General features: G+C 36.5%; 1 protein-coding gene across 2 annotated transcripts; it reads left to right on the top strand.

Moving 5' to 3' along the window:
- Positions 1-26,799, top strand: RPP30 (ribonuclease P/MRP subunit p30). Of its 2 annotated transcripts, XM_074233395.1 has the most exons (12): positions 1-403; positions 2,121-2,176; positions 3,287-3,343; positions 3,797-3,871; positions 4,740-4,811; positions 8,523-8,612; positions 14,190-14,306; positions 14,889-14,918; positions 15,646-15,683; positions 16,112-16,191; positions 20,687-20,800; positions 22,364-26,799. In XM_074233395.1, the coding sequence occupies exons 1-11, from the start codon at positions 322-324 to the stop codon at positions 20,791-20,793; spliced, it is 804 nt and encodes a 267-aa protein (XP_074089496.1). In that variant the 5' UTR covers positions 1-321; the 3' UTR covers positions 20,794-20,800; positions 22,364-26,799. The 2 variants fall into 2 exon arrangements, with proteins under 2 accessions (XP_074089496.1, XP_074089495.1); XM_074233394.1 differs by lacking the exon at positions 22,364-26,799 and having other exon boundaries at positions 2-403; positions 20,687-20,967.
- Positions 26,800-27,923: the final 1,124 nt, after the last annotated feature.

Here is a 27,923-nt window from a genome sequence, read left to right as displayed (position 1 = left end):
CGAGGCCCGTGGAGGCCTGATTGGGGCGAGCTATGGTGTGGAGGCGGTCCTTTCTCAATGGTACCAGATTCAGGGAGGAAGGAAGCGGTGGGCGACTCAAAAACATTATTTTTTTCAAGGCGCCGCCTAGTGTAACAACAAAAAGTCTCGAGAATTGAATAGTATTCCCTGGGTTGGGGAAAAAGAACGGATAGACGGGAGTCTGGGTTGAGGCCAAAAAGGAACTACGATTCCCATAATGCAAGAGGGAAAGGAAAGGAAGGGGCGGGGTAAAGAGAACGGCTGCGCAGACGCCCGGCTGGTTTGTCACGTGATGCCGGCATGGCGGTGTTTGCGGATTTGAACCTGAGGAAGGGCTCTGACACGAGAGCGCTTAAAGGGCTTCTGGAGAACGCGGCTCACCGTGAGTGCCCTTGTGGGAGGCGGATGGGGTGAGCGGGCCCCGGGGGGCGGGAGCCCACCTGAAATAGTGGGATCCCAGCCTCTGCCCGGGGGGGGGGGTGAAGCCCAGGGGCTCCCGGGGGGGGGGGGGGGCGGCGGCACCGGCTCTGCCCGGGCCCTCGCAGGGACCCCAGCAGCTCAGCAGTCCGCCCCCCGGGTTCCAGCATCAGTTTTCCTCCCATGCAAAAGGAGGGCACCAGCTGCTTTGCCTCCCTTTTAGAGTTTGGGGGGGGGGAGGGTCCGGGGAGAGGCCGAAATCGTGGCCAGCGCCGACCGGCACCAAGGAGAAGCCGAGGCTGCCAGCAGGAGCTGCCCCTGGAGGACCGGGTCAACACTCCAGGGCAGGGGGGGCAGTGGCAGCGACGCCCCCAGAACTGCTTGATCCCTAACGAGGGCACCCACGCTGGCTCCTTGATCCAGCTGTTTTCTGGTCTCTGTATGGAGTCAGATTTTAGGATTCTCGATTAAAAAAGCCAAGTCGCCGGGTCTGAGCCCTTCATTTTACAAATTAGGAAACTGAGGCTCCATAGATGAGCCTGGAGGTCAAGTAACTTAGCAGCTCTCACACTGGAGAGTAAGTAAGCAGAGCCATGATTTGAATCTAGATTATTTGATTAAGCATCCTTTGCTCTCTGTCACACCATTTTCACTGGGTTTCCCTAGTTGAACATTTAGCTTTATGGGGTTTTTTTAATCACTGTAGTAAGGAACTATAAGGGAATTAATACAGGGATACTTTCCAAACATATCTGTTTATGAGAAATGGGAGATACTTGGTTTACATGCCTTTTCTTTTTTTTTAAGTTTTTGCAAGGCAATGGGGTTAAGTGGATTGCCCAAGGTCACAAGGCTAAATAATTTTATATATATATATATATATATATATATATATATATATATATATATAATATATATATATGTGTGTGTGTGTGTGTGTGTGTGATTATTATTTATATACATGGCTAATTAATTATTAAGTGTCTGAGGGTGGATTTGAACTCAAGTACTCCTGACTCCAGGGCTGGTGCTCTATCCACTGCGCCACCTAAGCCGAATTTGAACTAAAGGCTGGTGCTCTATCCACTGCTACACCTAGCTGCCCCCTTAATCATTTCTTTAAAAAACAAAATGCTGGGGGCGGCTAGATGGCAAGGTAGATAGAGCACCAGCCCTGGAGTCAGCAGTACCTGAGTTCAAATCCACCCTCAGACACTTAATAATTGTCTAGTTGTGTGACCTGAGGCAAGCCACTTAACCCCATTGCCTTGCAAAAAGAAACCTAAAAAAAAATGCTATTCATTAAACTTGTCAAGAGTTGTTCTGTTGACTGTTCTACAGTCAAATTTATTGATTGTACATTTTTATGCAGAAAATCGTGTTTGTTGGGGGTATGTAGAAAATAGAGCCCTAGTCTTCGGTGTTGTTCATGAAAGAAGCATAGTTTGTTTTCTTGCCCAAGGTCACATAGCTCAGTGTTAAGTGTTTGAGGTCCAATTTGAAGTGAGGTCTTCCTGACTCCAAGGCAAATCTCTATCCTCCTGCCACATAGCTGCCCCTAAGAAACTTGTAATTAAACCACAGTTGTGGGTTGATTAGTGCTGGGTCAGTGTCCTATAATCTTGAGATCTAGATGAGAATAAAGCTGGAGATTGTGTTTAACTTTGTCTTTAATTTTTTAGTTGGATTTTCGACTGTTGCCATTAATCATGTGGTGGACTTTAAAGAAAAGAAGCAGGTAAATTTCTCAGTGTTTGTATCTGAGTCACAAAGTAGTATTGGGTTTCAGCTGCTTTGTATTTTTGTCTGGTAGAAACTACTTAAAAAATAAACATTTTAATTAAACCCAGAAAACTTGGACTTTTTCCAGTCTTCCAACAAAGATTTATGAAGTCCCTAGGATGTATACTTACTTTGAGTCTGAGCAAAGATTTTAGTGTATTTAAAATAGAGATTAATTCAATGTTTCAAAATACCTGTGACATAATGAGGATACTTTCTCTACAAAGCCCAATCCCATACAAGCACCTTATATATGACAAGTACTGCCTTTTTCAAGAAACCCATATGACTTGAAAGTGACTCAGGCCTCCCAAAAGATAGACCAGTGGAATACAAGCTGTGGCACATCCTTGGGCAGACTAATCTAATGGATTTCAGGATGCACTGATAGAAAACAATGCATAAAAAGTGAACACAGATCTTTTGAAGTCTTGAAGACTACCTTTTTGTGACGTCTAACTATTCTGTGTATGAAGATGCTCACCCTTATCTGTTACAGGAATATGCATGCTAAATTGTAGAAAAACAACTGAGATAATCCACAAATAGATGCTCTTGTAACATGACTTATTAACTACAAGGTAATATATGATAGAACAATCTTACTAAAAAGTTTTCTGACTTAAGTCTTGGTCATGAGGACATATGCTGAGTTTATACAACTAGAAAATAGTTGTTGGAATGACTTATTAGGTTTAAGGAAATTTCTGAGTAAAAGTTTTTAATATATTCAAGGCTTCTCACTCTTGTTTACATATTAAAGAGCTAAGTATGATTGCACTGAATTTAAATTCTTTTTAAAATTCAAGCCACGTTGTTATTTAAATGTGACCTTCTATGTGTATTCAGCATTCATATTGTATTATAGACTATTCCTTTAACCTGAGAGTTATGGTCCTTCCATGTGGTTCAATTTTTCTCATCATCTTCTCTCATCAGATTTGTTTCCACTAATTTTTGAAAAGACATTTGGCAGTACCTAGTGAATGCACAATAATATATTTATCTTTTTTATGTTCTACATCTTAATAATACTTTTTGATTAATTTAAACCTATTTTTCATAGGAAATTGATAAACCAATAGTTCCTTCAGAGCTGTTTTCATCTTTGCCTATTGTACAGGTAGGTATTATTTTCATGTTCAGAGATTACTCTCATCTACAATGATTTCCTATTTTCTAGTCCACACAGACCCCATTAAATCTCAGCTTATTCAGTTAACCTCTCCCTCATGTTTTCTCTTCACTGTTCTCCTGTAACACTTATAGACTGTAGTACAAAAGATACTTAATCATAAAATCTTCCATATCAGTAATATATCTATCTACATATAGATAGGTATATTAGACTTTTGGTTATCTTACTGTATTGGATGAGTCTTGGGGATAAGAGTAGCATTTTATTCTTCCACTCTTCTCAGAGGCCTAATAGTTCAGTGCTTGCTCAATAAATGTAATAAATAATTGTTGATTTGCTTTCCTGTGCTGTTTCTTTTAGTTAATATGTTTTTTCTATTGAAGAGAAAAACAAAACAATTTCGCCTTGTACTTCTTTAATAGATTCTTTTACCTACAGGGGAAATCAAAACCAATTAAAATTTTAAGTAGACTGACACTTATAGTATCAGATCCATCTCACTGCAATGTTCTGGTAAGTCAGTTTTAGTTTTTTCCTCTCTTTAATATCCATCTCATGATATGCTCATGATTTTTTTCCCCTTCAAGTAATATTTGGTAATATTAAAAGAAATAGCTTTTTATCTTTTCATAGCTTTAAGGTATGTCTCTCATCTGTTCCACAAAGATTTATCTGACATCCATCTCAAAGTATTGTCTTCCTTCTCTAAATTCTTTTAGCATGCATTGTCTTTACCACTCACAGGAGAACTTTCATTGATCAGTAGATTCTCCTTTGAGTAGAAATTTCTTTGTGACAAAATGGAAACTTTTTTTAGTTTCATGAGTCAATTTGAAGTGGCATTAACTTGTAGCCTTTGGCTCACTGGCATGCTCCTGCTCAGCCATACATGTCATTGCAGCTGATTCGTTTCATTTTGCAGAATCCAACTGCTGTAGAAAAATAGGGAAAACTCAAATAGAATTGTGATTTAGGAAAAAGTTAGCACTTTCTGCCTCTTCACAGCATTGTAAAGTTGGAAGGAGTTTTAGAGAAGGCTTGATCAGTTTCCTCAATTGTGAAATGGGTCTGGGGGAGAGTTCAAGCCAGAGGATTGAGGTGATATTGCCAAGATCCATACCTGGCAAGCTGCCGAGCTTTCAAAAAAGCCCTGAGAATTTATTTAACACAGCCTAGGGCCAGACACGGTGCTAGCCACAAATGCAAGAAGTAAAATCATCCCTACTTTGAAGGGGAGACCATTATACACATGTCAATATATGCATAATAGATGTAAAATATGCAAATGCACCATAAATGTAAGAAAAATGCAATTGTACAAGGTAGCTGGGAAGGAAAAGTGTGCATTCCCCTGATTTGGCCTTTGTTTCTTCTCTCACAGAGAGCAACATCTTCTCGTGTCAAGCTATATGACATTGTTGCAGTTTTCCCTAAGACAGAGAAACTTTTCCATGTAAGTGAAAAAAATATTAAATTAGTTTTTTTCATTATGATTATACTAACTTGGATCCCAGTGCTATTTATTTAGCTTCTACCTGAAGACCACTAAATCACCAGGAGGAATCTTCCTTCTCCATGGGCCATACAGCCACCTTTTACTCAACTCTGATCATGAGAGGCAAGTTTGCCAGATTTCAAACCTGTACTGCTCTCTAACAACCTCTACATGTTGTTTGTGAAGAAAAGCAGAAATTCTCTATTCCCTTGGAGCTTTTCAAAGAAACAAGTCTTATCCCTCTTTTGTGTGACAGTAAGCTTGATCTCTCCAGTTTTTTCTTTCCTTGAGGCTAAATGTGTCCAAGGATCTTTATCCTATAATTTGGGACATTGTTACTTTTGGCTTTTACTGTTTCCATTCTTATTCTTTTCGACTATAACATCATTTTTCTCATCCTACTCTCCCCTAGGTCTTCTCCACCCTGCCATTTCTCCTTTTCTTCTCCCTTTCATTCCACTTTACCTTTTCCCCCATAACTAATTTGGATTTTTGGTAACATTTATACAATAATTTTTTATATTCCCTATTGATTTTAAAGGGCAGACTGAACTGTATTTTTCTCTCAACATACTTGAGTATACCTCTTAATAAAATTTGAAACCTTCCATTGACTTTTTTCTCCTCTCAGTTCTGTGACCCCTGATAGAAAAATGCTTTTGAATTCTTATGATATATGTACTCTGCTTGTTAAGAGATCATGTAATCAAAATCTGGGTATAAAAACTAACTATTGGGGCAGCTTGGTGGTACAGTGGATAGAGCACTGACCCTGGAGTCAGGAGGACTTGAGTTCAAAGTCCAGCCTCAGACACTTAATTATTACCCAGCTGTGTGACCTTGGGCAAGTCACTTAAACCCACTGCCTTAAATAAATAAATTTTCAAAATTAAAATAATAAGACCAACTGTTGAGGGTTAGTAGTCTTTCAGAAGCAAGCTGACCTTTTCCCCCTGATTTGCATAGTATACTTAGCAAGAGGGTCTTGGAAACAAAGTGGTCTCTAGTTTTTAAAAAAAAAAATTTCCCCCCTCTATCAATTAGCAATTATTTGGGGGTGAACCAGGCCATCTTTTTTCTTATAAAAGGGTAAGCTGCTTCATTCATACCTTTAGTATGAAATATTTTAAACAGGTTTCCTTCCCCTACTGTCTAGTTCAGAAAATGCTCTTTCTCAGAGGAAAAGATCATTTTAGATGATGGACCTCTTTGGGTCCATTTATTTTTAATATTTTATTTGTTTTTCCAACTACATGCAATGGTAGTTTTGCCAGTCTTTTTTTTTTTTTTTTGGCAAGGTTTTGAGTTTTACATTTTTCTCCCTCCCCCTAACAAAAAGTATTCTGATATAAGCTTTATATTTATAAGCATACTAAACATAGATCACTCTTGAACATGTTGTGAGAGAAAAATCAGATCCAAATGGGAAGAAAACATTAGAGAGAAGAAAAAGAGATAATATATAAGACAACTTTCAAAAATTGAAGATAATAGAATTTGATCTTCATTTAAACTTCACAGTTCTTTCTCTGGATATAGATAGTATTTTCCATCACAGGTCTTTTACAATTGTCTGATTACTGTGCTGCTGAATGAACAAATCCATCATAGTTGATCATCACCCCCCAGTGCTGTTAGGGTGTACAATGTTCTTCTGATTCTGCGCACCTCACTCAGCATCAATTCATGCAAGTCTTTGAAGGCTTCTCTGAAATCCCATCCCTCGTGATTTCTTATAGAACAATAATGGAACAAACGTTTATTAAACCTTTTCTTTATTCCAGGACCCTGGCAGATAGCTTGTTTGGTCCTCACAATAGCCCTTTGAGGTAAATGCTCTTTCAATTCAGGAAACTGAGACTGATAAAGGTGAAACAACTTTCCAAGCATCCCACAGCTAATCTGAGACTGGATTTGAACTCTAAATTTCCTTCACTGCAGACCCAGCATTTTGTCCCCTGCTGTGCCTGCTTGAACCTCTCTAAGATGTCAGACCAGGGATTTTGGGCAGCCAGAGAGATGTACCAGAGCACAGAAAATGGATCAGGGAGAGTTTACACTGAAAGAGGCTGGAGAAGAGACCAAAAGCAGCCTTTTGTAGGGGGCCTGTCACCCTAAACAGCTGAGTTGCATAGCCAGCATTAGGTTACCACTAAATTCCTTTAAATTACATTAGCATCATATTAAAATAATGATTGTCATTTTGAAATTTTGATGATGTTTCTCCAAAGATGTAAGCTTTTATTGTCCACTTTCAGATTGCTGAAAGGCAGAGTCTTTTGTAAAATTCTGAAAGTCATTCTAATCTCAATTTTTTAATTGCCCATCATTTAGCATTTGACATTTGACAAAAGTTTCCAGAAATGTTAGTGATAGTCTCTATATTTTTGTAAACCAACTCCTGGATTTTTAGGAGAGAAAAATAGATTTGGTTTCTTCTAAGCAACATCTGAGATTTTTAGTTAGCTCTCTGTTTTATCCAATAGATGGAGCTGTTATCTGAGAGAAGGTTGTATGATATAGTCAATTCTGCAATCACTGTCAACTCTTTAATTTTCCTTAACTCTGCTTACTGACCTTGTTTATTCCAGAGTATGAAATGGAAGTTTTTGGTGACCACTCCATGAGATAAAGTTTCAAGAAAAACACAGTTCTTCCTACCAGTTATTCTAGTGCCTTACATAAAATTATCCTTTTGGTAAAGGTTTATGTTCACTCTGAGTTGGTCAAGATCTTTGGAATAATAAAATAAATATAAAAATCAATTGGTGTGTCTGATCCCTCTTAGCTTGCATTATGGTTTAGACAAGAATAAGTATATTTTGTTAATACTGTCAATGATGAAGACTTTTTCTAAATGTTACAACTCTTGTAACATTCATATTAGTGGAGCTGTAGAAAGCCCTGATAAGACTACTGAAGTTCAGCTTTCCCCAATCAGGAATCTGGGCAAGGTGGGGGGGGGTATGCTATGCTCATAATTCTTGCTAAAATACAACTTTTATCCTAAAGTAGTTCAGGTCAAGCATTTTCTTCTCTTAAGTTTCTTTATCTTTTTATAATTAAAGGGTACTTCACATGATTTCAGTTGAACCTTTCATTTTGAGAATGAATTAATAAAATTGCAAGTTGGATTTTTAATACATTCTTTTTTTCTTTTATGGCAAGGCATTGGGGTTAAGTGGCTTGCCCAAGACCACACAGCTAGGTAATTATTAAGTATCTGAGACTGGATTTGAACTCAGGTACTCCTGACTCCAGGGCCAGTGCTCTATCCACTGCGCCACCTAGCCACCCCTTTTTAATGCATTCTTTATGTGACATGATGGGTGTACAGTGCAGCTAGGACCAGAGTAAATGTAATTGGGAAATGACTTAAAAGGAAGTAAAAAAAATACATCATAGATAATCTTTGTGGTTTTTTAAGAAAATGTAGAGCCTACAAGGATCCTTATGTTCAGTTTAGTGCCCCATGTCCCAATTTCAGTACAGAGAAGAGGCTGATTTGCCTTCATAGTGGAGCTGCCTTATCTAGTACTTCCCTGATGCCAAGGAAAGGACAGAGCTGGTCCTTCAAATGAACATCTCAGTTTGCATCATACTATTTGTCCCATTATCTCTTATTTAAAAATACATTTTAAAAAAAAAATCTTTATTCTGCTTATACAGGTTGCTTGCACAAGTTTAGATGTGGATTTAGTATGCATAACAGTAACAGAAAAATTGCCATTTTACTTCAGAAAACCTCCCATCAATGTGGTAAGTGTGCATACTTTGTTTTTTTCTTTTAGGTTTTTTTTTTGGCAAGGCAATGGGGTTAAATGACTTGCCCAAGGCCACACAGCTAGGTAATTATTAAGTATCTGAGGTCGGATTTGAACTCCAGTACTCCTGACTCCAGGGCTGGTGCTCTATCCACTGCGCCACCTAGCTGCCCCAAGTGTGCATGTTTTGATCAGAGCTGTGTTTTCTATTAAAGCAAAATTTAAGAATGAGTGAGTAGAAGATAATTAGAACAGAAGAGGATTATTCTAAAACTTCTTTTTTCTGGCTGAAGAGGGAGGAAGTTCAGCCTTTTAAGATATAAACTACTGATGTGAATGTGTAAAATAATGATATGAATAAGGTAACCAGTAAAGCTTCTTTAGAAATGCATTTCTTCAGAAAGAACTCAAAAATTATCAATATGTGGAGTAAGAACACTGGAAAAAAGAAATCAAAAGAGAAGGAAATAAAGATGCTTGGTCTTTCCAGACTGCCTGAGAATTTTTCGTCACCTCAGAGTATGGACAAGGGAGAAGCTCTGAGGAATCAAGATAAAAGGAGCAGAGATGCAGAGCTTGGTTGAAGGCCTAAGAGGGCAGGGTAGTTCAACTCCCTTGTTTCACAGATGAGAAAATTGAAGTTCAGAAAGATGACAGTCTCAGGTATAGTAGAACTAGGACCAAGCCTCTGTCCTTGCTGTCTTTGTAGCACAAAGAACTTCTTTCTGGGTCTTTCATCTCCAAATCCATGATCCTTTAAATCCAAATCCAGTGTGGTTTTTACTTCATCTTATAGGTGACCTTATTTTAAAAAAAAGTTTTTCCCTGGAAAAAACAACCCATGAAAGAGCTAAGAGCTAATGAAGTCGTAATATATTTTCTCTTACTCTGTTTCTCCTGGTTTTCTAATTTGTTTCCTGTTTTGTCCTATTCTGTCTTTTTCCTCCAGGGTTATATTTGTACCAACTGTGATAGAGAAATATTTATATAGATAGATAGATAGATAGATAGAGATATACAGCTCCCTATATAGTTTTACATATATATGTAAAAAAATAGAGCAGGGCTTTTAATTTATATAATATATATTTTGACAACTATTTCAGTATAAGTGATTTTCTTTGAAATCCTATGTGTTTCATACATTTAGAAACATTATTCTGGGAAGGTTCAAGGCTTTACCAAACTACCTCCTCTAGGAGTTCCCTATGCCAGTGATGTCACTGAAATAACACAATGAAAAAAGTTATTAAGAGCCCTTGAAGTCTTTATAGCTGTAGTTCAGTATAATTGGTTTCCATTATATAAATTTATTTTCTGTTCTGTATTTGAAAACATTTTCAGAAAGGGATCATTGGCTTCATCAGACTGCTAAAGGTATCTTTATTAAAGAAAAAGATTCAGAACCACAAATTGAAAAGGGATTAGGCAAGATTTTTTTTATTTTTCTATAACACCCGTTTTCATAAACAGGTATTATGAAAGTATAAGTCAAAGGTGAAATAAAAGGTGAAGGGCAAGTTCCCTTCTTTTGCCCTCTAATGAATTGTTTAATAGCATATATGAGCTGAAGACAGATATAGATCCTTCATCTTTGAAAGAGATGCAAGAGTGAAAGGAATGCAGCTTTGCTCATTGATTATTGTGATGACCGGTCAAGTTGTGTTTAGGGGATTCTCAGGATTCAAGGATCAATTTTTTCCTTTGTAAAAGTGGTTGGCAAGCTTTTCACATTAGCACATCCTTGTTAGTGCCTCATTAAAAATACCGTGAATCATTAAATAGTAACATGACTTGTTTCCTTTTGGAGTGATATTTGGATAAAAATAAAATAGACAATTTTTATTAGTCCAGTGGGCTAAAAAGAGAACCTTTGACTTTGAAGGAACCGGCATCCTAAAAGAGTATTAAAAATCACACTTTATTAGAAATAAAGGACACTGGATTTAGAGTGAGAAATTCTGGATCAGGATCCCAGCTATAGTACTCTTCTATTGATTATTTCCTATTTATCCTGTGTAAAGCATGCTTGTACACAGTTGATTGCATGTTGTCTCCCTCATTAGACTGTACTCTCAAGGAGTTGAGCTATCTTTTACCTGCCTTGTCTACTAGTTCTTAGCACATAGTGTTATTGTTCAGTCATGTTGATCATACTTCCTGAATCCACACTTTGCACTCTCTCCACTGTGTGACTGAGCTGCCCCAAGCACAATTAGACAACTGGTTATCTGAAAATGATCTGCGTGTTTGGTTGGGAAACTGTAGGTTCTGTGTGGGTCATCACCAACATCATGGGACTAGGCTATATTGAGAGGCAGTGTCCAGGTAGTAGTTGTTCTTCCTATTCAAAGAGGACCATGTCATTATAGATGATGACCTGACTTGCACATTATGTTTATTAGCATGAGGGGAGTGTTGTACAAAGACATCCTTGCTGCCTTTCTGTTTCACTTCTTGACCTGATTTGATAGGAAACAGGGCTTCTGGTGATGTCTGGATACTGCAGGAATCCTTGGCCTTATGGATATAGTTCCCTCGTTCCCTCCTATATTAGTGAGGCACCTGGTGCTCCAGCAACACCAGGTAAAGCACCAGCATATGATTTTCTGATGACAAAATTGTTGACAGCACAATATATTCAGGTCTTTTTTCCTATGGTCTAATCATCAGGACAGCCTTTCCTATCAGACCTGCAATCATACTCCCCCTGGAACCTAAAGACTTTGGTTTCCCGGTAACTGCTAACAGGTCAGAGGAATAATACCACCATATCACTAGTTGGCATAATTTATGATCAGAACTACAACGGTATCTGATCATCTTTGAATCTCCAACTTCTCATTCTTGATTAAGGATAATATTCTTGGCAAATGCTTTTGCAGGATCTGAGGCTAGAAAGATAGGTAGCAGGAGTACTGGACTCTGTTCCAATCAGACCACTGGGAGTATTGTGTTTATTTTGGGCCTCCATATGTGGAAGGATGTTGAAAATCTGGAGAGTGTCTAGAGGGTCCAGCCAGACTGGCAAAGAGTCATTGAGTTCATGTATCTGAAAGATGGTCATATGGAAAAGGGATTGTATTTGTTTTGACTCTGTAAGACAAAGCTAGGAGCTAAAAAGCAAATTTAGATTTGATATAAGGAGAACTTCCTAGTTAGTAGTACTAAGAGTTTTTCAAAGCTGGACCAGGTTGCTTCTGGAGAGGAGGCTAGACTTTCCTCTCCTTTGAGGTCTATGTGCCAAGGCAGGAAGACTATTGGCAGCTATTAGTAGAGAGGATTCTAACTTAGGGCTCCTTTGGAAGAGGTGGCCTGTGAGGTCTGTCCCTTCCAATTCAATCATGATCTTCCTCTGTATTTATTTACAGTTCAGTTTTATTGCTACCTAAAGATGGTTTCAAGTGTATTTAGCTTTTTCAATGATGGTTTGCATATTTACTTTCCTTCTCAGATTAATGCTTTCTTGTTATCAGCTAAGATTCCTTTCTATTACTTGATTAATTCTCTTAGAGATGACCAGGACTATTGAGAGAGCAGAAGTCTGAATCAAAAGAAGAAATTTATCACCTACCTGAATGCTGAAGGGATCAGTAGAGCTCCATTTTTCATTATATATAGCCTTTCATTTCAATTGAAGAAGTATATAGTAAACACCTACAATATGCCAGGCACTTATATGTTATGTTATTGGATTGATCCAAGACTGTTGATTTTCTCTAGAGCCAACAAACAAAAATTAAAGATTGCAAAGTAATTTGTCAAAAGAACATTATTTTTTTATGTAATGAGCAACTAATTCCTGTTATTATGGAATAAGCAATGCAGTACCCATTTTAATGTCATTTTTCTCTGAAGCTCTGCTTATTACTTCTGAGAATTTTATTACCAGTATGACTTGATTGTAAATATTGTGCACCTGTTCTGAGTTTATGATGCCTTCTTAATTCTTATTACTCATTAGGAAATAAGATGAATTCATAATGGCAGAACTTTTGGTCAATAAGATTAATAAAGACAAATCAAGCAAACGCATTGCCTCTGTTCATGGAGAGAGCCATTATGAATGATGAGCATAAAAAAAAAGATTGAATTTAAATGTACTTAAAGGCCCAAGGTTGTCAGTGGGTTTGTATTTTAACTCAATGCAACAAGTAAGATTATTTGAGAAATACTAACACCACTCATTAATACTTTATAAATTCTTTATCCCTGAACTGGATTTAGAGAATAGTAGTATGGTATATTCATAGTTTCTTAAGTAATAACAGCATTTCCTCCAGAGGAGGACCTCAAGGATCTATATTCAGTCCCATGGGGTTTAATATTTTTATTAGAAATTTGGATAAAGATACTCTTCAGATTTTCAGCTGAAACAGAACTGGGAGAGATTGCTAACATGCTGATAGTCATCAGAATCCAAAAAGATGTTGAGAAAAGCTAAAAGCAGTGGATGGCATTAATCTGATGGAATTTAGGGTAAAGTCTTACACTTGAATTAAAAAAAAACTCACAGGTACAAAATGGGGAGAGGCATGGTTAGACAAAAGTCCTCAAAAAAAAATCTATAGAATCCCAGGGAACTAAAAACTCAAAATGAATAAGCAAAATGCTGTGGTGTTCAGAAGAGCAAATGTGATCTTGGATTTCATTTAGTTAAGTATAGATAACTTTGTACTCTACTCTAGTCAGACTCCATTGGGAAACTTGTGTCCAGTTCTGGGAGCCAAAATGAATAAAAGGGATATACACAGAAAGGCAGTCAAGGTGAAGAACCAAGTCCTCTTTTGTGAGGTCACAAGAAGAAAATGTTGACCCTGAAGAAAAATATGTTCAGTGATCTGAAGAATTGTCACATGGAAGAGTCTGGCTCTCTAGGCCAAAATAAAAAGTGTTGAATAGAACACACAAAGATAGAACTTTAGGGTTGATGTCAAGAAAAATGACTTGATCCATATGAACTCTCCAAAAGTGGAATGGGCTAGATTTTTGGTAGGTTTCTATTCATTTGATAGAGATCTTTCAACAGGCCTCATAACCACTTGTCAAGTTGAATAGAGTAGGGATTCTTTTTGATTATGCTTTGGCTTAGGTGCCCATTCCCATTCTTGTTCTTTCCATCGTTCACATTTTGTGGTATTGGTTATAATGGGAAGAGCACCAAATTTGAATTGGGAGACCACACCAGCTGTGTGACAATTGTTACGTCCTAGCATCTTTCTGATTCTTTGTTTTCTAATCAGTGTAATGGTCACTTTTTTCCAACAACTCTGAGTTAAGAAAACATTTTATAATTCACAAAACCTTGTGTACATGTGAATTCATTATCATCCCAGGGAGAAAGGAACTTCCTTTGAACCATAGTAGTCATTCCTTAGTTTCATTCATTCATGTCAGCAATACTGTAATTTATTCTGTGGCAAGGCTCCAAATCCTTAACATATATTCCTCATTTTAGTCTTTTAATTTAGATATGCCTCTTGAAATTAGGTACTAAATGAAAAACAGATCTGTGGAATAGAGTAATGGAGTATTTTCTCATTATCTTCTTATTTTTTATCTTTTGGTCTAGGCAATTGAACGAGGCATTGGCTTTGAGATTACTTATTCTCCTGCCATCAAAGACTCCACGATGAGAAGATATACCATTTCCAATGCACTCAGTCTGATGCAGATTTGCAAAGGGAAGGTATGTCTGCCCTCTGAGAAAGTATTTCAAATTCTAGCAGATTAAGTCTTCCTGACACAGTTGGATCAAATTTCCTGCCTTTATACCTATAATCTAATGCAAAAAAAAGTATTCAGGATATAAAACTAGGTTATATCAATTAAAACTTGATAGGTTACTTTTAGGTTTTAATGGGAAGAGAAATCTTGAAGAGCCTCATTCCCAGACAAAATCCTGAAGTTACCATGCCTGCAGGGAGAATTTAGTATTGTGGGGAAAAAAAGTGGAAATGTTAGATAAGAAACAGTGTTTATCTTTAGCAGACCAAGTTATAGTCATCTGACCTTTCTCAACCTTATTGAACTCATGAAGCCTTTCTGAATTTTTCTGTTTGGAAAAAACCTATTCTTATTTTCCTTTTGTGAGCTATCTTTATTTTCATGTTCTTTTCTTCCCTCCCTTTGATACTTACCTTATTTTTCTAAAAAAGTCTGTGCTTGACTCACAACTGATAAAAGTCAGATTATTTTCATTGAGCTTGAATAATATTGTATATGTTTAATCAATTATCTGAAATTAATTTTGATGACTTTTATTTTGTAGAATGTAATTGTGTCTAGTGGTGCAGAAAGGGTAAGTATCATTTTGTATTTTTTTCATGTCATGGCTTAAATTTTTGAAATATTACATTGTAAAGAACAAATTGAAGTAAAAACATTATCAATGTTGAGGGACCTGGTCCTAGTGAAAAGAGTCCTTATTCTCCTTGGATTCAGAAATCCCAGGTTTAAGCCCCAGGTCTCTGGGCAGGTCACATGGCCCCATCTCTAAAATGGAGGTGACATTCAAGTTCCCCTCCTCACAAGTATGTAGCAGGGGAAATTTTTTTTTTTTAAAAAACCGGAAGTCTCAAATAAATATCAGGTATTGTTGTACCTGAAATGATCAAATGAAATAGCAGTCAAAAAGCATTTATTAAGAACTTAATTTGTGCCAGACATATGCAAAGTAGTTTGCTAATCATTATTTGCTATAGAAATGACAGTTATGGCATAAACATGTTATTTTTGAAGCCCTTTATTTTTTTCAATAGCATTGCCTAGATATCTCATGTAAATTTCAAAGAATTTGTGGATCCCCGGTAGAACCCTGGAATTAGAATTAGAACCCTAGAGATCATCGAATCCAGTCCCTTTATTTACTCTCATAATTATGAAAAATCACAGCCAGTATGATAACAGTGGTATTATTATTTTTCTTGTCCTAACTATTGCCTTTTTGAGTACTCAATTATTTACAAAGCAAATTGTTGAAACGTTATAAATGGCCTTATCATAATTTTTAAAATTTTGTTTTTCAGCCTTTAGAAATAAGAGGACCCTATGATGTCGCCAACTTGTATCCTTTTTCAAAATCATTGTACCATTACAGATTTTGATTAGTAAGTAGAAATGGTAATGTAATCTAAAGTATTTCTTCTTCTTCAACATCTTATTTAAATCCTTAACATCTTCTAGTATAAGTGTAAGTTATTGACTCGATATTCAAATTATTTAATAGTTACTATTTTTGCTTAATTTGAGGATTAAAAAATATGTTATGCATTCAGTTAGATTATTTTAAGAAAATCTTTTTTCCAAAAAGTTCAAGATTTTCTTTGGGTGTTATAGGGGGATAGGTTGTAAATGGATGGAGATTGCCAATTAATGGTTTAAAAACAAACAAACTCAGACTAAACTCGCGTTATGAGTTTTATTTTTGAGTTCTAGCCCACGTTAAGGCATCTTTTGTTGGTGTGACATTGAGACCCTTAATGAAATTGGCAGAGGATTATTGTTCGGGCTTTCTGAAAGTGATGCCAAGGCAGCCGTGTCCACAAACTGCAGGGCCATGGCTCTTCATGGAGGTGAGTGGGGGTGCCGATTCCCAGACTTTAAGTAGACAAGAGACCTGTATCTGCTCAGAGGAGCCGATTAGTCAACAATCAGCAAGCATTTATTAAACACCTGCTGGTTTTCAGGAACTGTGCTAAATTCTGGGGATCTAAAAAGAGGGAGCAGATGTCCCTGTCCTCCAGGTTTGGTCTCTGGGCTTTTCCCTCACACAAGATACTCTCCTCTTAGGTTCAGGTATATATACTAGACAGTTTTCATTTATGATATCTTGAAATACGGTGTCCTGATTTAAAATTCCTAGGGCTTTCAGGGAGTCCTATAATTCTCAAATTTTATCTCCTTGTTTTGTTGGGGGGGTAATTTCAGTTATTTTTAATATGTCTTTTTTTAGCATCCATTTTTCAGACTTCTGATTTGGTTCTAATATTTCTTGCTATCTCATAGAGTCATCAATCTCTGCATTTTATAAGTCTTGTAAGAAGTCCATTTTTTCTTTGAGCCTTCATTTGTGGCTATTCTTATTTTTAGGGACTCTCTGGTCATGCAATAATGTTTTTATACTAACCAATTTCTTTGTTTTTCTCATCTCCCCAGCTTTCATTCTTAAAAATTCAGTCTTGATGCTGGGGCCAGACTGATCCTATTATTTATGATTTTGGGGTAGGATGATTGCCTTTACATGGGCCTGGTCTGAATCCCCTTGGTTCTTGCCCTGACTCTTCTGCCTGGACTTTGGCCTCTTTGATGCTGTGAGTTTGAAGAGCTTCCTTGGGGGCCTCAGAGCTCCTGTGCCATCTGGGGCTGAGCCTTGACTAACGTGCTGTACTGTACTGGTCATTTTCATCCCCTGAATCGTCCTGGTCACTGAGCCATAAGGGCAACACATGTGTCTCTAACCTCTCTCTTCTCATGTGTAGAAGCTGATAGCCTTGACAGCCCCCATTGCTGTTGCCCGGGGCTCCTGGCCAACTTCTTAGGCAGTACTTAATGCAGTGACATCATACTGATTCCCTTGATCATTATCCAATCTGCTGTGAATTTCAGGTTTTTTGCTAGAGTAGGTTGTGAGAACAGGACTTCCTCCATTCAGGGAGCCATGTTGACTGGAAATCTGTTATCGATTAAAATCAATGAGCCATTGGCTGAAAAATAAAACACTTTTCAGTCTTCCTCACTTGAATAAAAATCTGCCTATATGAAAGGTAGCATTTTCATGTGCCTTATATATTTAATGTTGGAAGGGACCTTAGGTGGTGTTATCTGGTCCAGATGACCACCCCCCACCGCCCCACCTTTATTTTATGTTTGAGGAAGCCAAGGCCCAAAATCACACAGGAAATACAGCACTAGAAGCCATTTGAGAGTATTTGCCTGAGTTGGCAAGTTTATTTAAAGAGTTCTCCATCAAAACAAACAAACTTCTCTTCAAAGTTTAAAATTAAGACTTGTAATATTTTGGTTTTTTTCCAAATATATGTTAAAAAGAAATTTAACCATTTTTCTAAAAGTTTTGATTTCCAGCTTTTCTTCCATCTCTTCCCCTCCCCTATCATTGAGAAGGCAAATAATTTAAGATTCTACATGTACAGTCATGCAAAATGTTTCCATATTAACCATGTTGCTAAAGAAAATACAGACCAAACAAAAAAAAATGATAAAGGAAGTAAAAATTGTATGTTTCTCTTCACATTCAGGTTCCGTCAGTTCTTTCTCTGGTGGTGGATAGCATTATTCATCATAAATCCTTCAGAATTGTCTTGGGTCTTTGTTTTGATAGGAATAGCTATTATGCTCAGTTGATTATTATACAGTATTACTGTTATTACGTCAGGGTTCTCCTGGTTCTGCTCACTTGATTTCATATCAGTTCATGTAAGTCTGCCAGGTTTTTCTGAAAACATCCTGCCCATCTTTTCTTACAGCACAACAGTATTTTGTCACTAAAGAAGTTGATATTTTATATAGTAACTAGAAAATGTTTAACTAAATAAAAAATTTTAATTTGTGCCCAAGTCAATATACTACAGCCAGGGATCCATTTCTTTTAGAGTTTGACACTACTAGTATACCCTGTTTAAATCACACATCTGAATCAAGAAATCAGTCAATAAACAAAACTTATGCCATCTAGAACATTCAGCCTGTTGTTTTTTTCTGTGTGTGTTGAAAGATGGCATTGAAAAATTATTCTTGGTAAATATTTTGTTGCAACTTGGGTACTTTAATTCTAAAAAGCGATTTAAAAAAATCTGCCAGCCTCTGACAGTCTCAATATAATTGAGTTTTGTGTAAATTAACCTGTATGTTGAATATGTAAAAAAAAAAGCAGTCTAACCTCTTTTTTTCAACTTATGATGTAATGAATTTTGATTATTCTAAAGTTAGTTCATAAAACCAAGAGAGGGTTACATTTTAAAATTTGCTACTTTTAAGATGAAATTCTCTTTTTTTTCTTGCAAGGATGCTATCCAAACCTAGAAACACTAGCAGAATATAAAAGAATCTTTTCTTCTCCATAATAAGCTAATTTCATGCTGTCTTATTTCATTTTTCACAAACCTTTCTAGGGGAGCTTTTCTGCAGTAGATTCTTAACAAGACTGTTCCTTAGACAAAACTTAGTGTGATGAGAGGGTGCTTTTTGTTTTCCTTGCTCATCTGCAATAATACAGTTGATTGAAGTATGAGGGTGAAGGGACTATTATGATGTAGAAATGGGGGTGGACTAGAGAAAAGTAATGCTACCAGAAAAATCCTCCTGCAGATCTTAAGAAAGAAAAGAATTGCTTCTTGGTGAAATATAGACTATTTCTAAAAGAAAATTTTAAGGTAATTTATTTAATTAAAAGTGAATTTTATTTTTTTACTTTTACAATGTTGGTTTTAATACTATCTATTTATTTAGCTATTATTCTGTTCCTCATGGTCTTGATATTCTGAATAAACATTTCCAAATTCAACATTTCCACTTTGGAAAATGGAAATCATTAACATTCCATTTATTTCAAAACTTAATCCAGAATTATATGTTGTATTTTAATATCTTTGTCAGAGACTGTATCTCTAATATAAATCAAAGGCCATTTAAAATGAATGATGGGGTCTTAGATCCAAACAATGCCATGTTAAATGGTAAGGAAGCATTCAAGCTTTTCTTTGTCATTTTTTTTCTTATCACTTAAAGAATAACATTTAAACAGATCTGTTGTCTTCAACAGTTGATAGTGAAGGCTTACTGTATATAGGGCATTCATTGGGTTGAAGGATTAGGAATCATGGAAAGTATAAAATGGACAAGTGTAGAAAACCATTGGTAATGCAGTATAGTATCTATGCTAAATACTATCTTTCCTTGGTAAAGACATCAAGTGCTATATAGATTGCTCTTTATTAAGCATTGCTATGCTTGCCATAGGCCTCATGATTAAAGTGGAATTTAAGGTGGAGCTTAAAAGGAAGAGATGGGCTTAATAAGTGGTGAGGAAAATCTTCCCATTGGAAGAAATGGTACAGAGAGTAAATAGGCTTTCCATTGCTGAGAGGATCAAATCTGATTTCCCTCACTTGGCTTTCAAAGTGCTTTAAAGCTTTAGTCCCTATATTGTCTTTCAGTATTCCCTTCATAAACCCTGTACCTCTCCCCAGATTCTTTTAAGGAGGAAAAAAAAAAATTAGAATCAGAAGCAGAAGCCTCAAATTCAGAAATTTGCTGGTTGTGTAACAAGTTACTTAACCTCTCTGATCTTATCTATCCCGAGAGCTTAGCCCAGTTCCCAGAGACACAGAGACAGCACTCAATAAATGCTTTTGACTATAAGAGAATAACCACAAAGCAAACTACTTGTGGGTTGTTGTAAAGAAAGCTCTTTGAAAATGTTAAACATTGTATTAGTGATCTATTTTTCCCTGAAGTAAAACCCTTGAGATTGGGGACCTTTTTAGACATAGTCTGCACTCAGTAAGCGTCTCATTTATGTGGATCCTCACAAAGCAGTGAAGGGAGTCAGTACAGTGTTGGGACCTTATCAAGGAATGCTTGAGAGCTCAGGAATAGACAGACATTAGGCAGTGATTTTGGATAGACAGATATCAGCATGAAGGCCCAGAGCAGAGAAAAAGGCAGTGGAAGAGAGATGAAGGGAAGGAACTGGGCTGCTGACAGAGATATTACTGTTCCTAAGGCAGGTTCCCTTAATTTGGAGTATTGATCACATTCCATGCATGAGTCAGTATCCCTGCATAAATGGGTGTTGCTAGGACTTATAAGGTTGATCAGGGTCCTATTAATCAGATAATGATGATAAAGTGCTAGTTGGTGATGGATCTCTTATGATACCTGCTTAATGCTGTGAAACCTGATAGAATGGATGTCATCAGACCCATAGCAGTTTTTCATTCTAACTATATATAGTAACTCTTAGTAGGCTACTGGTGTTTTACTAGCTCTTTCATGTATAGGTTAAGTTCAAGCAGCACTTTTATGTATTTTTTTTTAATTTAATTCTAGAAACAAGAAAGACTGCTTTTGGTATTATCTATACAACAAAGAAGCCAAGAACAAATGAAGAGGATGAGAATGTTCCAGCTTGCAAAAAAGCCAAGTGTGAGGACTGAGTGAAAGGTATCTTGACTTTCACTAACCCATTCCTCTCCTTTCAGTAACTGTCAAGAACAATCATGAAGAAAATAATTTACCAGGCTCCCTGCTGGAATGTTATGTTGGAGTTAATTTGTTTTATAAACCTTATTTTATGTCCCAGTCAATAAAAAAGGAAATGGACTCATGAATCACTTTTGTATCAATTTAGTTAAACATTGTTTAAAAATAAAAGAATGACATTGCTCTGTTTGCAAGTTAGGCATTGTAAAGGACATAAATAATTGACAAAAATTTTACTTTATCCCTTATCTCTAACTCTTGTTTTTCAAATAATTTTATACCTTTTTATACAACAGTATTAGTAATTTATTTTTTCCATATCACTACTCAAGATTAACAGTGTACTTAGGGGCATATTAATGTTTGTCTTCTCAGTAAAACTTTTGGTAAATTTATTTTGAGATGCACTTGTCCTTTTTGGGGGGGATCTTTTTTGTTTTAAAAGTTTGTTGCAGAAAAAAAATAGAAATTATTTATTTTGAAAAAAAAATGGATTCTTTCCAACAAATATTCCTTTAAAAAGAGTATTCCCAGGGGCAACTAGGTGGTGCAGTGGATAGAGCATTGGCCCTGGAGTCAGGAAGACCTAGGTTCAAATCTAGCCTCAGACACATAATACTTACCTATCAGTGTGACCTTGGGCAAGTCACTTAATGTCATTGCTTTGAAAATAAAAGTGTACTCCCCTCATGTCCAAGAAGCCAGATTCATTATTAACAAAAAAAGGAAAGAGATGTCTTTTAACTTCATAAAACTTAGACTGACCAAAGTCAAGCAATTTGTTTTTTTCTCATTGACTTTCTGTTGTTGGAGAAATCATGTACATGTACCTCAGCCTTCCTCACTTCATGTCTTCTTAAGTCTTCCCATGTTTCTCTGAATTCTTCACATGTCATTCTTTACAGTGCAGTGCATTAGTTCATTATATTTTTATAACATAATTTGTTCAGCCATTTCCTGAGCATTTGGTGTGCATTCTGTTTCCAGCTTTTTGTTATCTTAAATTATTTGACTTTGCACATTTTTTTGTACATTTAGGTAATTTCTTGCTTTCATTAACTTCCTGGGGATATTGAGTCCTTGTATTGGAATCTTAGGGTCAAAGTTGTATGAACATTTTAATAACTTTCCTTCTATAATTCCAAATTATTTTCCAGACAAATAAGTGAATTCATAGCTCTACCAGCAGTAAACTAACCTGCTGAGGTAATAGTTATTTGAGGATCATTAGGTTTTTGAGGATTATTGATTAGGTGTTGCTGTCAATAACCACATCAGCAATGTAGATAATAGATATTGCTTAGCACAGGTTTATTTGTATTAAAATAAGAAAAGCTAAATAGCCTAGATCATCAGTTTTAACAACCTCATATAGAATGTGAATATATAAACAATATGGTCAGTAGGTGACAGTGGATAGTGTCAAGCCTGGAGTCAAGAAAATTCAGCTTCCTGATTTAAAACTGGCCTCAGACATTAGCAAATGGGCAAATCACTTAACCCTGTTCACCTCCATTTTCTCAGCTATAAAGTGAACTGAAGATGGAAATGACAAAACATTCCAGTAGCTTTTCCAAGAAAATTCCAAATGTAGTCATGAAGAATGGACACAACTGGAAAACAGCAAACAGAACACAAAAGGGGAAGATGTTTGGAAACAAGTAACAGGAGCAAGACAACTGGTCAACACAGGAGCTGTGGCTTCTTTCCCAGCTTTGATTGTGCAGATGTCATAATCTGAGTTTCCAGGATCATCATCTGGAGACTGGAAATAGACTGGGACCATGGCCTCTTCTCTTGGTGGTGGCAAGAAGCCTGAGCCAGTTTCTCATCACGGTCTTTCTCTTACCACAGTAGCAATAGAATTGAGCCAGAAAATCTCTTGGCTTTACTTCCTTTCTGACCCAAACCATTCTGCCATTGGGTTTTCCCATCAGCTAGGACTTTTACTAGTTTGCTGAGTAATGCCTCGGTGTATTTGTTTGCCTTTTTTTAGTGATTTAGAGCATTTTTAGGTAATTATGATAGCTTGTGGGTTTTTTTGAAAACTTAGGGAATGGCTTATGATCTACAATTTGTATATACTTTGTAATATCTGTAGTTTTTTATTGTCAGACTTTAATATAAAAAAATTATTCTTACCCCCCACCCCCACCCTACCACGCCATCTGTCTCTTCTGATTCTGGTTGCATTGCTATTTAAATTGTAAGATTTCTCTTCCGACCCTCATTTGGTTATGAATTTTTTTCTCATTCCATAATTATGAGAGTTAACTTTCCATTAGCCTCTAATTATTCTGTGATTTAAAATTCCATTATCCTCTAATTTTTCCTATGGTTTGATTTTTTAATGTTTAGATTCTTTGTTCTTGTTTACATACTACTCTCGGTTTTACAGGTACATTAATATCCTCCCTTCTGCCTTCTCTGGCATTGTTGTCAGTCAACATACATTTAGTAAATCATCAGCAAACATTTGTTAAATTGTCTTAACAAAAGTCAGTTCCCGTACTAAGTGCTGGGACTACAAAGAAAGGCCAAGAATACCTGCTGTCAAGGTCAACATACTATCAACTGTGTACAAACAAGATTATATACAAGATAAATTGGAACTAATCTTGCAAGGAAGGCCCTAGCATTAAGGAGGATCAGGAACAGGTTTTGGTAGAAGGTAGGATTTTAGCTACAACTTGAAAGAAACCAGAAAAGTCAGGAAGCTGAGATGGGGAGAGATTCCCCAGGATGGGGAGCACAGCTGGTAGAAATGCCTGGAACTGAGAGGCAAAGTGTCTAGGGGCACAAAAAGGAGACTGGTATAACTTGATCCCAGAGTTTATTGGTGGGAAAAGAGTGTAAGATATAAGAAGAGTTGGAGAGGGAGAAGTACATTATGAAAGGGTTTTAACAAAGGGTTTTGAATTTTATCCTGGCAGTGATAATGAATTGAATAGGGTTGGGAGGAGGGGATAGTATGGTCAGATCTTCACTTTGGGAACACCTCTTTAATACCTGACTGGAGGATGTACTAAAGTGGGAAGAGACAAGACAGAGAAACCAATCAGAGGGCTATTGCAATTGCCCAAATGATGAAAACCTGCACCAGGATAGCGGTATTGTCTGGGAAGAGATGTTACACAGGTATAATCAATAGGACTTGGCAACGGGTTGAAAATGGAGTGGGAAGGAGGTAAGAGTGAGGAATCTATGATGTATGTAGATGGCCAGCCTTGATAAGTAGTAGGTCACCTTCAGCAATAATAGGAAAATTAGGAAGAGGCAAAGGTTTGGGGGATAAAGATCATGAATTCTGTTTTGGACAAGTTGAGTTTGAGATGTCAGTAGCCCATACAATTTAAGATGTAGAGGAGACAGTTGGAGGTGTGAGAATTAAAGTGGGGTTATTTATCTTGATAAATAAATCTTGAAAATCATCTGTATAGAGATCATTGAAATTGAAAACACAAGAGTTGATATCACCCAAGCAAAATAGCATAAAAGAGACAAGGTCCTAGGACAGAACCCTGACTTAATACAAGCTTAATTGGTCTCTAATTTCTAATCTCTGCCTCCCTGCAAACCATCATACCACTGGAAAATTATTCTTCTAAATCAGTTCTGATCCAACCATTCCCTTACTGGGAATTTTGAACCTTCATTCTAACCATATTGGAAATTAGATATCTACTAAAACCAGGCCATTTGCTGCTTTTGCACTTTTATTTAGGCTTTTTTTTCCTCCCTGAATTGTCCAGCTATCAAAATCCTACTCATCCTTTAGACCTAGATTCCTAGTTTAGACCTAGTTCTACTTACTACATTAAGAGCAGCATGACCTTTCAACATGACCTTCTAAAGGCTAATAGTGGTTGATTTATACCTTTCTTATGGTGCTAATAAGCCACAAAAACTGCCCTGTTCATATTTATATCTCATTGTGAATACAGTAGCCATCAACTAAGTATTTGTTGAAGTACATGGAAAGCTATTCACAAGCTGGAGATAATAAATTTCTAAATAATTGAGACTTGATTGTGTTTGAAGAAACCCTCAAAATGATCCTTTGGCAGAACAAGAAGCTTACAAATCTAATAGTCTTATTCTTTTCCATTAATTTCTTCCCATTGTATGCTATATAAACAGCTTGTTTCACTTTGGGAATATTATTATTAGGATAATTCAGTGTTTTTTCCTTGTATGCTGAAAAAGCATGAGATGTTTCATAAATTAAAAACTACATAATAGCAGTCATGAAAATTGGTATTGATTGGTTATGGTCCCAAATTTTATGCTCATTTGAATTAGAAAATGTCTCTGAATCTAAAGAAAATAAGACTGGGAAAACAATATTCCCCCCTCCCATTAAAATTCAGAATAATTTTCTCTTGATTCAGTACTCAGAATCCTCCAACTATACTCAAAATACATTTATATTCCCCTGAGAAAAAATACTCTTTAGTACTTTAAGTTGCAGACTCACCTTGCCTGACCATAGTTCTGCACTGATGCATCCCATAGTGTTATACTTTAAAGATATTGGTGAGAATGTGCATCTTGGCAAAATCAGAGTACTGGACATGTGGAACTTACCCTGGGAGATCATTTAAAATTCAGGGTATTTAGGTGATGTCCTTAGAAATTTTTTTTTGGCTATACTATTTTATAGATTAATTATTAAAAAAGAATAATTATTGGTGGGGGGGTGGGGAGGAGAAATCATGAAATAAACCAAAAGAGATTGAAGTGAGAGTGATTATTAACATTCCTTAAAAATATCCTAGAACAATATAAGCAAACTAGAAGTTCAAAGAGTAGTTTACCTGTCAGATCTATGGAAAGGGAAGGAGTTTGTGATCAAGGAAGAGATGGAGAACATCATTAAAAACAAACTAGATAATTTTGATTACATTAAATTAAAAAACTTTTGCAAATCACTAGCCAAGATCAAAAGAAATGTAGTAAATTAGGAAACAGTTTTTACAAAAATATTTCTGACAAAGGACTCATTTCTAAAATATACAGAGGATTGAGTCAAATTTTCAAAAAAGCAAGCCATTCCCCAATTGACAAATGGTCAAAGGATATGTGAAAGCAATTTACAGATGGGGAAATCAAAGTGATACATAGCTATATGAAAAATTGCTCTAAATCATTAATTATTAAAGAATGCAAATTAAAGCATCTCTGAGGTACCACCTCACACCTCTCAAATTGGCCAATATGACCAGAAAGGGCAATGATCAGTGTTGGAAGGGATATAGGAAATCTGGGAAACTAGTGCATTGTTGGTGGAGTTGTGGACTTATCCAACCTTTCTGGAGAGCAATTTGGAATTATGCCCAAAGGGCAACAAAAATGCACATTCCCTTTGATCCAGCAATATCACTACTGGGTCTATACCCTGAAGAGATGATGAAAGAGGGTAAAAACATCATTTGTACAAAAATATTCATAGCAGCCCTGTTTGTGGTGGCAAAGAATTGGAAATTAAATGAATGTCCTTCAATTAGAGAATGGCTTAACAAACTGGTATATGTATGTCATGGAACACTACTGTTCTATTAGAAACCAGGAGGGATGAGAATTCAGGGAAGCCTGGAAGGATTTGCATGAACTGATGCTTAGAAAGATGAGCTGAACCAGAACATTGTACATGCCTAACAGCAACATGGGGTTGATGATAAATCTTAATGGACTTGCTCATTCCATCAGTGCAACAATCAGGCACAATTTGGGGATATCTGCGATGGAGAATACCATCTGTATCCAGAGGAAAAGATTGTGGAGGTTGAACAAAGACCAAAAACTATTACCTTTAATTTTTTTTAAAAAAAAGCAACATTATCTTATGTAATTTTGCTCTCTCTTATACTTGATTTTTTTTTCCTTAAGGATGTGTTTTCTCTCTCATCACATTCAACTTAGATCAGTGGTATACCATGGAAAAATTGTAAAGACTAACAGACTGCCTTCTGGCGGGGGGGGGGTGAGGGAAGCAAAGATTAGGGGAAAAATTGTAAAACTCAAAATAAATAAAATCTTTCTTTAAAAAAATCCTAGAATTCTCAAGCTAGAAGTGACATTAGAAATTATGTAATGTAATCCTCTCATCTTGCAAACAAAGAAACGGAGTGAGAAAGGGAATGTGACATACCCAAGGATATAAGAAAGGAATGGGATCTAAATCTTTTAACTAATGATCCTGTTACGATTCTGAAGGTAAAACATTATTATTCTATGCTTCCTAAATGAGTCCAAACTTATTAATAAATAGAGTGAATAGTCCATGGAAGTTGTAAAGTGTAAATGAAAAAGAAAGCTATTATTGCCTTGAAGTTATGTTCAATTAGGTCCAACTCTTCATGATCCCATTTGGAGTTTTCTTGGTAAAGATCCTGGGGTGGTTTGCTATTTCAGCTCATTTTAGAGGAAACTGGATTAAGTGACCTGCCCAGAGTCACCAAACTAGTAGAGGCCAGATCTGAATTTAGGAAGATGAGTTTTCCTAATTCCAACTCCATATTCTATCCACTTGAAGTACAACTGGGGATTTTGTGAGTATTCTTTCCTATTAACACTAAAAAGAATAGTTAAGAAACTGGTCAATATTCTAACTGCCCACATAGATTTAAATATGTTTGTAAGGTACATTTTGAGCTGTAAGACTAGTCATAGGATCATAGAGTTTTAGCTAAAGGGATCTTAAAGACCATTTCACATATGAGAAGAATGAGGTACAAATTGGGGAGGAGACTTGTAAAGTCACCACTAGTATGTGTATGAAGTGAACTAAATCCAAGGATCCAAACCCAAGTCCTCAACTCAGGTACAGTGCCCTATCTGTATGCAGCCTTCTCATTTCACAAATGAAGAAACTCAAAGCCTAGAGATGTTTTGATTCACCTAAAATTGCACTGGTAGTGTCATATATACAGTATGTAATTCTACTGGAAAGAGTAATGGTAGCATGCTGAAAGGATGTGACTGTAGTTAAGGAAGTCTTTAGTCTAATCCTGATTCATCTGTATAACCCTAAGCAAACCACTTTGTCTAGATCTCAGTTTCCTCAGACACAAAATGTCATCAA

The sequence above is a fragment of the Macrotis lagotis genome, chromosome 4, assembly GCF_037893015.1.
Source record: "Macrotis lagotis isolate mMagLag1 chromosome 4, bilby.v1.9.chrom.fasta, whole genome shotgun sequence".
Lineage (NCBI taxonomy): Eukaryota > Metazoa > Chordata > Mammalia > Peramelemorphia > Peramelidae > Macrotis > Macrotis lagotis.
Note: the sequence above shows the minus strand (reverse complement) of the source record. Positions and strands in the feature narration are given on the sequence as shown.

Excerpts from the sequence above, each read along its gene's own strand:
- RPP30 (XM_074233395.1), top strand. The coding sequence starts at position 322 with ATGGCGGTGTTTGCGGATTTGAACCTGAGGAAGGGCTCTGACACGAGA. Across the intron at positions 3,344-3,796 it reads CATCTTTGCCTATTGTACAG|GGGAAATCAAAACCAATTAA; the intron begins GTAGGTATTATT and ends TTTTACCTACAG. Across the intron at positions 4,812-8,522 it reads AGACAGAGAAACTTTTCCAT|GTTGCTTGCACAAGTTTAGA; the intron begins GTAAGTGAAAAA and ends CTGCTTATACAG.